Below are 13048 nucleotides of genomic sequence, written 5' to 3'. Positions count from 1 at the left end.
GGAGGGACCGGCGCACGGGACCAGGGGACGGATCCGGGACGGGCAGAAGCAGCGCCGGGCTTCTGTTCAGGGCTGGAGAAGCTAATAGGTGGCAGTGGCTGCACCCCTTCTCGGAGCCCACAACAACTCCTCCTTGTGTTGGCTGCCACAGTCCAGTATCACTGTTTAGCCAGGAACCATCAACTCCGGCTGCCTGGGGATCTGGGGGCAGAGAGCCACCGCCCTTCTCTCTCCTCCTCTCTGTCTCCCCCTCTGTCTCTCTCCTCCCCCCCCCCCCCCCCCCGTCTCTGTCTCTCTTTTGCCCCCTTTTCTCTCCCCCTCTCTCTTTCTCTTTCTCCTCCCCATCAGTGGGTACCCCCTGGGTGATGGGCACAAGGCTTTACCTTCCTCCCACCTCTTCAGTGGGAGCTCCCAGTATGATTATAGGTCAGGGTACTGTCCTTCCCTGCCCCCTGAAAATCCCTGAAAGTGTTACCTTGTCACCCTCACAACATGCTGCACCCTCACCTCAAATGCCATCCTGCCTAAATGCCCGAGATGCCATCTTGTTGCTCTGCTACCTGATGTTCATTCCTCTCCTCCCCCTTTGTTATCGGGAGGTGGCTGCCATGCGCACCAGGAACCCTGGTGCCCCCCGCCCACCTCGCCATAGCACCAGGGGAAAGCACCTCCTCCCTCTCTCCTCTCTGGGCTCCTACAAGGAAGGGCTGGGAGGGAACAGAAGTCTGAGAATCCTGGCGGGTCCCTGCCCTGAACTAACTGCTAACTGAACTAACTAACTAACTGGGACGGTGGAGTCCCTCCCACACCTCCCATGGGGCCGGGAACTCCGCTCAGTGACTTCTCTCTCCTGCTCCACTGATCCTCCAGGGCTGCGGTCGGGTGGGATGAACTCAGCAAATCTGCTAAGGCGGCTTCGCCACGCTATCGTATGGAGTTCTGGGTCTGTGTGTCCAGCACCAGGCAGCACTCAGTCATAGGAAGTGCTTCGTGAATGCTTGTGAGATTGCGTTTTATTGAACAGGACTGATGAGCAATAGAGTTGAAGTCGAGAGATGGGTTTAAATCTGCTCTTGCTATTTATTAACTTTGGGTCATCTAAATTTCTCTGGACCTGCTTTTTTCTTTGTAGAATGAAACAATTAGACTCAATGATCAAAACACAGTTAGGCGTCAGGAGGAGTTAAGTCGCTTTTCTGCTACTTATTGTAAACATTCCCCTCAGTTTACCCAGCTAGGAGATATAGAAATCGGAGTGTCGGGTTGGATTAATAATAATAATTGCAAACATGTCTATAGCACATTGAGGTTCGCAAAGGCCTTTACATAACTTAGCTGATTTGAGCTCCTTCAGGCGATCTCTAAGCTTCTTCTAGCTCTGCTTGCCACAGGCACTTCAGGGCTACCAGGAGTGAAGGGAACACCAGTACTGGAGTCAAAGTGTTTAACACTGACTTAGGTCATGTCATCTGATTTCCTCAGGTCTCCATTTGTTGTTCAGTCATCTGTGACTCTTCATGACCCCATTGGGAATTTTCTTTGGAGAGATACTAGAGGAATTTGCCTTTTTCTTTTCCAGCTCATGTTACAGATGAGGAAACTGAGGCAGATAGGATTAAGTGACTTGCCCAGGGTCACACAGCTAGTGTCTTGAGACCAGATTTGAACATAGGAAAATGAGCCTTCCTCCCTCCAGGCCCTGATCCACCAAACTGCCTCTCATTTGGGAGCAGATAAACTCCTGGTCCTTCTGAGGACAGTGTCTTAAAGACAGGCAGCTTCAAGGGATGGGGTTTATAGAGCATCAGGTGGGGGAAGAAGTGGGGTGGCTATGTAAGTCTGGGGCAGAGCAGCTGGAGGTGGAGAGGAGGCAAAAGGGGCCGCCCTCAGGCTGGCTGGGGTGGGGGCTTGGCAGGGCTCCTGTTTCTAGCTTCACTAGGAGGTGGGTCATAGACATATCCTATTAGCGGCAACATTTCACCGTGCCCAGGTGCCTGTGCCTCCATGATACCTTCAACTATTCTCTCTCTTCAATCTGGCCTCATCTCGCTTCAGACCTCAACTTTTCCATCTGCCAAATGGGGTTCAAAAGAATCAGCAAGAGCAGAGACAGAAGTGGGAGGTCTGCTCCAACAGATTGACTTGAGACTAGAACTAGTCCCCTAGGCCAGTTTCTCATTACCTGTCCTGGTTCCCTCTTAAGGAGGGAGAACACCTCAAATCTGGCATTACTCAGTTAGGAACAGATCTGCCCATTGTGTTTCACACCCTCAACCCCTTCTCCTTGACCCCATTGTTTGACCCCTAACTCAGCCCTGACTAGCAGGCTTCTCAGCTCTGAGGACAGACCATACATGGTTTTAAGGCATACCTTCCCCACCTACCTGCAACCTCTCCAGCAGGATTTCTTATTTTTCTCCTTGTTACTCCTTGTCTCCTAAGAAATTTTTATGTGACTGGGTATATAGTTATATAAAATAAATATAAAAATAAAATATCTACTGATAATAAATCATAATTTTTCAGTCTTCATATATTTAGTCGCAAGACCCCATGTGGAGTTGTGAATCACAGTTTAAGAACCTGGGAGATAGAGAACTTCGAAAGTCAGCCCTTGGATCTGAATCCTTTCTGAGAAGCTGTAATCTTAACTGTAGCCTGAATCTTTGATCCCTATTGACTGAGTCTCCTCTCTCCTCTCTCCCCATGCCCCTTCCTCTGTGTGTGGAGAAACTTCTGAGTTAGATGTGGGATGGCTCCTGAATGACATATTGGGGGTGGGGGGGTGGGGATGGAATGTGCCAGAGTCCTGGAACAAAGCTAACTGAACACACCTCTATCCCTCCCCAGACTTCTAACCAAACTTTTAACTTTCCCTTATGAAGCCAAGCACCCCCCCACCTCAAGAACCATCCAACACCCAGAAGAGAGAACACTTTGAGTTCAGAGACATTTGTTCCTGCAGAATGTCAGCACCTGGTGTAACAGGAGGGGATGGGAGCTGGCATCTGGGGCAGTGCCTGGCGTGTCCCAGCAAGCAGAATGAAGTGAAGGAAGTCGGCAAGAACTCCAGTAGCCCACCCTTTGCTTGGGGTTTTAGGGGGAAAAGAGAGGAAGGGTAGAATCATCCTTGTCCTGGTGGGAGACTATGGGCCACCTGGGAAGCTGTGTCTGCCTGGAAATGTTTAAGAACAAAGTAAGCAGGTCAAGGTTATGTTATGTTAGGTCAAGGTGAACATTAGAGCCATAGTATAGCAGAGCTGGAAGGGAGGGGCCTACTCAGTGATCAAGAATATGCTGGAGCCAGCTCCTGAAGCTGTGAGAGTCAGTGGTTGCATTTTTCAGTGTGATTATTTGCAGCTCCTAAAGTGGCAAATGGCCAAATTAGAATTTGATTTATTGTTTTGTTGATTGTCTAGATTCAAGAAAGTGATGTACACAATGATAATAATTAAGTTTAATTAAATTTAAATTAAAACTTAATTTAATTAAACTTTAAAATGTGTTCTTAAACAGAGTGCCCCAAGCAGCTGTTAAACATTTACTAGCACACTCCTTATTTTATGGGTGAAGGAGATGAGGAAGAGGGCAAGTGACTTGTCCAAAATCATACAGAGAGTTAAGTGACCGTGCTGAGGGACTCCAACACTGCCTCTCCTATCTAGTGCTATGTATGGGAGGGCAGGGACCAGAACTTCCTCTGTCCCTCCCTCTCTCCTTTCCTCAGTAGCTTCTGTGTGATCATGTTGAGTCACTTATCTGCTCCATGCCTTAGTTTCCTCATTTATAATAGATAACCTCAAAGGAGCTTCTACTTCAGAATTTATGATCCTAAGATTTTCTGATTCTCCTATCTCATGATCCCTGTCCTTGGCTCTTTCTGAGCTGTTACATCTATCTTTCTGCCCTGGGCTAAGCCATTGTCCTTGTTCTGCCCCTGCCCCTATCTCTTTTGAATGTCTTCCTCTTATTGGGCCTTGCAACTTGAGATGTTTAGGAGAAAGGCTGTTGAGTCAGTAGGATGCCCTTCTCCACCAAGAATCAGGGCAGGCCAGATGCTGGCATCCAGGGCCCTGCAGGGAGTCACTTAGGTTCTTAGCTTTAGCATTTAGGCAATTAGGCCATTTAACAAGCATGAACTCAAGGGAAAGGAAACAACATTTCACTAAAGAAAAAGTAGGCAATGGGCATTTAGCCTCCTCACAGTCCTTTAGTTTGGGAAGAGGATTAGAGAAGGGGCTGGGGCCTGGGAGGTCTGGGAGTGGCCCTCAGAGAGGGGCAGGCTGACCTTGTGATGCGGATGGGGCCTTCCTCTCTGGCTGGCACTCTCTTTTTTTTTTTTTTTTTTTTTTTTTATTATATATATATATATATTTTATAATATTATCCCTTGTATTCATTTTTCCAAATTACCCCCCCTCCCTCTCTTCCCTCCCCCCGACGACAGGCAATACCATACATTTTACATGTGTTACAATATAGTCTAGGTACAATACATGTGTGTGAATATCATTTTCTTGTTGCACAATAAACATTAGAATCCGAAGGTACATGCAACCTGGGCAGACAGATATTAGTTGGCTGGCACTCTCTTGAAGGAAGATCTCTCTCCACGTTAGTTGCCTCTTCCTACACACACATAGGCTGGAACTCCCTTTGGAAAGCTCAGATTAATCCCCTTTTAAATCACAGGTCCTCAAAACAACCCTGTAGGCACAGCCCCAAGAAAAGCTCCCACATCATAAGCTGCCTCTCTGCCCCAGAGCAGCCCTGCCAAACCAGGTCCCGCTTCCTTTTCTGCACTCCCTGCACTGCCCTTCATGCCCTGCACACACCCACAGCTCTCTCAGGCTGTACACGTGCCGTGTGCCCTCCATACGTGGCTCAGGCTCTGCACAAGCCTGTGGCCCCACACATGGGGGGGTGCTCCACAGCATCGCCCCAACCCCATGCCCAATACAAACACACCTGCATGCATAGCACAACCCCCACACAGGGAACACCCTGTACACTCGCATACTCTGACCGCTGCACAACCTTCCTATTCAATGACTGTATAGTTTGGACAATCTGTGCACAACTTACTACTCTAAAAGTTGGTTATGCCCTACACAATGCACATTCCCCCATTCTCCACTCAGAGAGGCCATGTTTTATTTACTTTGTATATGTCACATCTTTAACCCCAGAGGCAATTGGGGCCTCAGGAATGGAAACCCGAGTTTGAATCCTCCTTCAGATTCTTACTGGCTGTATCACTTAAATTTTATCAGTGTCCATTTACCCATCTGCAGGATGCACAGATTTAGAGAATCCACTCCGAATGTTCTCAGGGAATACCTACCTGTGGTAGAGCTTTCAGAGCTCGTGTCGGTCTGCTCAGTCATTCAGACACACTATTACTTAATTTTAACATAGTAATGTCATTTTGGTCCTCTTAGAGAATGAAGGATAGCCAACCAACCCATCTGTGAAATGGGGAGAATCATAGCTTTGGCCTTATGGGGTTGCTATGATGAGCAAACAAGATAATGTATGTGAAGTACAATTTTAATTCTATCATAATTATTAAATACTGTATGACCTCCACACATGTCCAACCTTCACACACATTGCACAATCCACAAATACTACATATGTGACCAAAGCTAGATTCTGGGCAAAATCTTCAAACTTCCATCCCCCCAAAAAACTTAAATGCAGTTTTGCCACTTCTTTAAAAAGCAGATCTGTTATTGTCTATCCAAAAATGTGAACTCTAGTCCAACATTTCTTCAAAATAAATGCCCAAGAGCACTGGGGGGGAGGGGGTTATGGTTTTCCAAGTGTCTTTTCAAAAGAGTTTTCCTGTTGCCATCCTTTCCTCTTTGTGTTTTCCAAGGACACTGCCTGGTCTTTGCCCTGCATCTGCATACTGCAAAGGCTGCAAATGGGCTGGGAGGGATGATCTTGTCCTCTTGCAAAGTGAGAAAACTAAGGTCCACACCTAAGATCATTCCTTGTAATAAAGATAATGTCCTTTGTAGTCAGCTGTATAGTTCCTGATGCCCCAGATTACATTTCTGATGGGGTCACTCAGGAATGGTTGGGGGAGCGCTGACAAACCTTCCTAACATTCCATCCATTCTTAGTGATGATTCTGCACTTGCCATCCATGAATTTAATGACTTTCTCTTTTTTAAATAGTATTTTATTTTTTAAACACATGCAAAGATAGTTTTCAAAATTCACCTTTGCAAAGCCTTGTGTTCCAAATTTTCTTCCTCTCCCCACCAAGATAACAAGCAATCTGATATAGATTAAACTTATGTAATTTTGAATATAGTTCCATATTCTTCATGCTGTACCAAAAAAAATCTGATCAAAAGGGAAAAGAAACATAAGAAAGAAAAAAAAACTACCAAACAAGCAAACAAACAGCAATAAGCAAAGGTGAAAATATGATGCTTTGATTCATATTCAGTTTCCATAGTTCTGTCTCTGAATATAATGACATTTTTCTTGAACCCATTTATCTTTCTTGTTCTTCTTGTCATTCAGTGATTTCAATCATGTTTGACTCTTCATAAGCCTATCTGGGGTTTTCTTCTAAGAGATATGGGAATGGTTTGCCATTTCTTTCTCCAGCTCATTTTGTGGATGGGGAAATTGAGATAAAGAGGGTTAAGTAATTTGTCCAGAGTCTAGAAAGTATCTGAGGCCAGATTTGAACTCAGGAAGAGAAGCCTTCCTGGCTCCAGACTTGGCATTCTACACACTGTGTCTTTTTTCTTGCTATACTCTACTAGTCTGGGAATAATAAGTTGCATTAATTTACTAACATGTAAAGCTAGTTCATTTTGAACTTGTCTCTCTCAAAGTTCTGGGGGCAAGGGTGTGGAGAGTGCAGGCAGAACATCCTATTACTTGTATTTGCTATGAGCAGGTTGTCTTCTTTCACCTTTTACATAAGGAGTCAGTGTGATTAAGTGGAAAAAATCTCTAGATTTGAAGTCAGAGGGCTTTGTGTCCTGTTTGTGTTTGTATTTGGTTTCTGTCTCTGTCACTTAAATTTACTGTATAACATTGGGCAACTTCCTCTTTCTGGGCCTCCTTTTCTTCATGGGTAAAATGACCCTCACTTGACCTTGCCATCCTTGCAAGCCCTCATCCTGTCCCCTCCTTTCATAGCCAAATTCCAACAGACTTGTGATGTGCTGTCCACATCCAGAGAGAGAACTATGGAGACTGAACGTGAATCGAAGCATATTTTTTTCACCGTTTTTGTGGTTACTGTTGATTGTTTATTTTCTTTTGATCCAACTTTTCCTGTGCAGCATGATGAATGTGGAACTATATTTAGAAGAACTGTACATATTAAATCTATATTGGCTTATGTGCTGTCTAAGGGAGGGGAATGAGAGGAAGGGAGGGAGAAAAATTTGGAACACAAGATTTTGCAAAGGTGAATGCTGAAAGCTATCTTTGCATATATTGAAAAATGAAATACTTTTGAAAAATAAAATTTATTTTAAAAAAGAAAAGGGACAGCTAGGTGGCGCAGTGGATAGAACACCAGCTCTGAAGTCAGGAGGACCTGAGTTCAAATTTGGTCTCAGACACTTAACACTTCCTAGCTGTGGGACCCTGGGCAAGTCACTTAACCCCAATTACCTCAGCAAAAAAAAAAAAAAAAAAAAAAAAAAAAGCTGCCGTTAATCTGTTTTCTGCTCCCCTCCCATCACTGACTACTCCATCCTTTGCAAGCTGCCTTCCAATCTTGTCACTAAACTGAAATAGTTTCCTCCAAAGTTGTCTTTTAGCTCTTCATTGCCAAATCCAATGACTTTTTCTCATTGCTCATATTTCAAAGTTTCATTAAATGTTATGTTAATGTGTTCACTCAATAAAATCAACATTCTGTCTCAAAAAAAAAACATGCTCATGTTTCATGGCTCTTGTAGTGTTTAACACAGTTGGTCCTCATCTCCTGGACATACTCTCCTCTCTGGGTATTTATGATAATAATCTCTCCTGGTTTTCTTCCTATCTGACTACTCTGTCTCAGGCTCTCAGTGGGCTCATCATGAATGTCCTGAAAGTGTAGGTATAGCTCAAAGTTCTGTCCTGGGACCTTTTCTCCCATAACAATCCTATCAGCTCTAGTAAAAGGCAGCTACATGGTGCCATAGTGCCTAGAGCACTGGGCCTGGCATCAGGTAGAGCTGGGGGCAAATCTTATCTCAGACACTTAGAATCTATGTGATTCTGGATATGTCACTTATCTCTCTTGACCTCAGTTTTCTCAGCTGTAAAATGGGGGTAATCCTATTGGATATCTCAGACTGGATGTCTATGGTAGACATCTCACACTTAACATGTTTATAATAGAACTTGTTGGGTTTTTTCAAAAACCTATCCATCTTCTAAACTTCCCTGTCTTCATGATCACTCAAGGTTGTAACCTTAGAATCATCCTCTATTCTTCACCTTTCCTTATGCTACGTATCCAGTCGACTGCCAAGCCTTATTGGTTCTAACCTAACCACATCTTTCATAGCTCTCCCTTCTTCTTCACTTATCTGGGCATTTCCCTTCTTCATGCTTTCATTGTCTCTTGTCCACATTATTGAAATATCTTCATAATTGTCTCTCCACTCTATAATTTGTCCTTCACATAGCAATCAAAATTATATTCCTCAAGCATCATCATCTGTCCATGTCCTTCTCCTAGCTCAATTAGCTCCAGGGGTTCTACTATCAAATGCAAGTTTCTTTTGCTTCATTTATAGCCCTTTCCAATCTGGCTCTACTTTATCTCTCCAGGCTTATTATACAACACACTCTTTGGGCCTGTCCTTATCTTTCACTTAACAGATTTCACCTTCCTTTTGTATGCCTTGCTACTAGATGTCCCCTATTTCTTAAATTTCTCTTGATTTTTACCTCTTAGATCTCATAGCTTCATTCAAATGTAAGTCCCAGAGCCATCTCCTACATGAAACTTTCCCTGCTCCACAGACTGTTAGTAGTACCATTTGGAAATTATATTTAATTTGTATATCTTTTAATGTACTTGTATATAAATATGTACGTGTTGTTTTCCATAATAGAATGAGAGCTTCTTGAAGGGCAGAGATCATTTAATTTTTATCTTTCTTTCCCCAGCACCTAGAACATAATAGATGCTCTTCCTCCTTATCTCTGCCTCTTGGCTTCTAGTCTCAGCTAAAATCCCGGCTCCTACAGGAAGTCTTTCCCAATTCTTCTTAATTCTAGTGCCTTCCCATTGTTGATTATTTTCAGTATATCCTGTATATGGCTTGTTGGTATATAAGTGTTTGTTTGTTGTGCCTGTCATTTAGAATGTGACTTTCTTGACTCAAGGAACTATATTTCACCTTTGTTTACTCAGTTTTTGGCATGGTACCTGGCACATAATAGATACTTAATAAAAATTATTGCCTGACTGTTTAAATAATGCTTATTACTGCTTAAAATGTGGGTATTGGACCTGATGATCTGTTAGATTGTTTCTATCATTGACATTCTGTGATTTCCTTTATGATTTTATGGATCTTCTCTGACCCTTTCAGCTTTCTCTTTCCAAAATGAGGATACTTTATCTTTTCAGTCTATCCTTATACTACCCTGAATGTCAGTGGTATCTAAACCAAACTTGTTACTTAGGAAACAGTTTCCTAAAGATAGCCTTCCAGTCACAAATCCAGAGTGACAGGCTCACAGTCTCAAGATGACAGTCCCAGAATCACAGCCCACAGATGCAGTCATTGTCACTTTTTCCACCATACAGAGCCTCGGTCCCAAGTCCACAAAGGTGGCCCCACAACAAGCCCTATCCTAACTAGCAACAGCATACTTTAGGGGGAAGGCTGCAATTCCTTCAGAGTCTAGGATCACCATTTCTTTTGCTAAGCACATTGGGACTTAACTGTGTATCATGATGATCAATGATATTTACCTCTACCAATCTCTCTTCCTAAATTTCACATTCCAAGGATGCTAAAAGGGTTATAGGATCATAGATTGGAAGCAAAAAGGGATACTGGAAGCAATCTCATCCAACTCACTCATTTTATAAAGAAGGAAACTGAGGTCCAGAGAACTCAAGTGAATCACCTAATTCCACAAATAGTAAATAGAAGAGTTGGGATTTGAACCCAGATTTTCTAACTCCATTGCTTCAATCTCATAAGTTAAAAGGGTACCAAGATGGAGTTGGCAATAGCATTTTCCTGGGTCAGGGAGTCTTTGAGCATCACTAGGGAATTTTGGAATTTATATGTGTGATATAGTAAAGATCAAAATGTGGAGGGCCATTATTGCCCAATTACTGAGTTTAGACTGCACTCAAGAGACAGTGGGGAAGCCTCTTCAGGTCATCATAGATAATTTCATTGTACAACCAACTTGTCCTCTGTGAGGTGCAGGGTTCAGATTCTCTCCTCTTGAACATGGGGAAACTGAGGCCCAGCTGTGTATGGTGGTGGTATGAGGGTGGGGGAAGGGTCCTGGAGTCACAAACCTTCCAACCTCAAAGTCTCCACTGACTCTTCCTTCCCCTTTCTCTCCATGCACATTTCTTCTCCCACTGGGCAGAGTAGAGTGAGGTCTTCTCAACCTTCACTTCCCCTGCAACAGGAGGCTATCAAGGCATCTCCTGAGGTCTACAATTCTTAGGGATATGCATATTTTTGGGAAAGCATCTCTAAGGGAAGATGACTTGGGAAATTCAAAGTCGGTGAAATATTGAGCTTTATAATTCATTATGTCCCTTTTACTATCTCTGAGCCTATTCCTCTTTCCTACCCACCTGCATTGTGACCTTCCACTTTCCTTATCTCCACCTTATCCCAATTTCTATCGAATTCAATTTGACAACCATTAATTTACCTGTATTGGCAGAGAGAGTTTCTCATCAGGGTTGTCTATCTTAAATCACAGCTTGTGATTTAAAAACAAAAATCAAACAAACAAACAAAAAATGCCACGACTCAAAGTGCTATAATATTTAAAACGTACTTTCCTTACAATTTCTCTGGAATTCAGGTAGTGCCTACTATATCCACTTAAATATCACTTCATAGTAGTTTTAATCACCATTTAACAAAAGAGAAAACTGAAACTCAGAGATTTATGTGGTTTGCTCAGGCTCACGAGGACAATAAAGGTCAGAGCTCAGATTCAAAGACAAATCTAGCAGTCTTTTGTCTACACGTTAAGGTTAGACATGGTAGGTAGGGCGTGCTGTCCTTTCAGCTGGAGAGGTCCAACAGGAAGATGGAATGAGGGGACTGGAGCTCGGGAGAGGGGCAGTGGTGATCCTAGACTCTGGGAAATATCTAAAGAGTCCTGTGCAAATAAAATTAACAGTTGACATTCAAAGGTCAGAGGAAAGACAAGAGGACATAACATCAGGGGAAGACTCATGTTTAGAGATCAAAAAGAATGGAAGCCGGTGAAAGAGATACAGGAATGGTCAGAGAGACAGAAGGAGAGCCAAGAGAGGGCTCCCAAGAAGGTAGCAGGGGGCTATGGTGGTCACTCTTTCCCTGTCTGCCTCCCCATTCCTTTGTAGTGAGGAGCTGTTTCTATTGGGCAAAAGTCTTGAGCCTTGTGAAGAGGGTGGAGGGAAGAGGTTAAAGGGAGACCACAACAATTAGGTCTGGGATTAGGGAAGCCAGCTTTGGGTTTTTTCAACAGGATGTAGGTGTGGCTAAGAGAAGTCTCCATGGGTGGGAAAGCCCCCTCAGCTATTCAGGCTGGCTTCCTCTGGAGAGTTTAGGATTTGTGGAAGTTGAATGTGGCTGAAACCAGGAGAGAGTATGATGCATGAGATCAGTCAGTGTTGGATGTTACAGACAGGTCAGGGAAGGACAAGACAAGCCTAGTCTGTCCCCATGTCCATTTCCAACTCTCCCCATCCCAGCCCTCTTCTTCCATCAGTGACCAGATAGTCGGTGGTTGTGTACCCTGAGTACACTGGCTAAATGCACAGCCAGGTGATACAGCATAAAGAGCACTGGGCCTAGAGTTCAAACGTGGCCTCAGACACTTAATAGCTGTGTGACTTGGGCAAGGCATTTAATTCTGCTTCATTCCTCATTTGCAAATTGAGTTAGAGAAGGGAATGGCAAACACTCCAGTATCTCTGCCAAGAAAACCCCTCAAAGGGGACACAAAGAGTTAAAGATGCCTGAGCAACAACAAACGCTGACTAACTTGAACTTCTGGAAGTAGGGACAAGATCTACCCCCTCTCCTGGTCTATGCCCTTCTTCAGCCTCTCCTCACTTCTCTCTTGCAGGTCCTGGCTGTCTCTGATGGAGGTGAGTTGGAGCAAGGGACCCCGCCTGGTTCCTGGATCAAGAGGAGGGGCTCAGATGCTACGTGTTTGGCTTAGAGAGGAGAGAATAGACTATTTTGTGTCCGGCTTTCTTCTAGGAGCACTGAATCTGTGGGAGAGGGAGAGTGTGTGTTTGTGTGTAGAATTAGGGGCATGACTGAAGGGTAAATTAAAGGTCTGACTGAGGAAGGTAGGGAATAAAAAAGGTTTATTGAATGGATGAATACATGATGCTTAACACATGCTAAGGTTGATGCATTTTTCTCCCCTCCTCCTCTATCCCCCCAGAGTTGAGCAATGTGGCGGGGCCAGAGGGAGCCGGGGAGGGCCGGGGAAGTACCCTCAGCGTTCACAGCCTGCCCAGTGGCCCCAGCAGTCCCTTCACTTCTGAGGAACAGCCTGTGGCCAGCTGGGCACTGTCTTTTGAGAGGCTGCTTCAGGATCCGTTGGGTCTTGCCTATTTCACGGTGAGCTCAGGAGCTGGGGCAAGTGAAGAGGAATAAGGGGATATGGTGGCCACTCTTTCCCTGTCTGCTCCCCATTCCTTTGTCTCAAATCCTGCCCCTGTTTCTAGGAGTTCTTGAAGAAGGAATTCAGTGCAGAAAATCTCTCCTTCTGGAAAGCTTGTGAGCAATTCCAGCAGATTCCGGCCAGTGATACCCAACAGGTTGGAAGCTGGGGGCTGGGAGAATAGGAGTGGTGA

At 44.2% G+C, this 13048-nt stretch overlaps 1 protein-coding gene across 2 annotated transcripts in view; it reads left to right on the top strand.

Moving 5' to 3' along the window:
- RGS14 (regulator of G protein signaling 14) overlaps positions 1 to 13048 on the top strand; it is a 30611-nt gene that overhangs the window by 5781 nt on the left and 11782 nt on the right. Inside the window, exons 4-6 of one of the 2 annotated variants that reach the window (XM_074292289.1) lie at positions 12307 to 12328; positions 12634 to 12812; positions 12920 to 13012. In XM_074292289.1, coding sequence (XP_074148390.1) covers positions 12307 to 12328; positions 12634 to 12812; positions 12920 to 13012 — 294 coding nt within the window. Of the gene's footprint in view, positions 1 to 12240; positions 12329 to 12633; positions 12813 to 12919; positions 13013 to 13048 lie in introns of both variants that reach the window. The other variant, XM_074292288.1, reaches the window with a different exon arrangement.

The sequence above is a fragment of the Sminthopsis crassicaudata genome, chromosome 2 (genome assembly GCF_048593235.1).
Source record: "Sminthopsis crassicaudata isolate SCR6 chromosome 2, ASM4859323v1, whole genome shotgun sequence".
NCBI classification, from domain to species: domain Eukaryota; kingdom Metazoa; phylum Chordata; class Mammalia; order Dasyuromorphia; family Dasyuridae; genus Sminthopsis; species Sminthopsis crassicaudata.
This window is presented reverse-complemented; position numbering and strand designations above follow the sequence as displayed.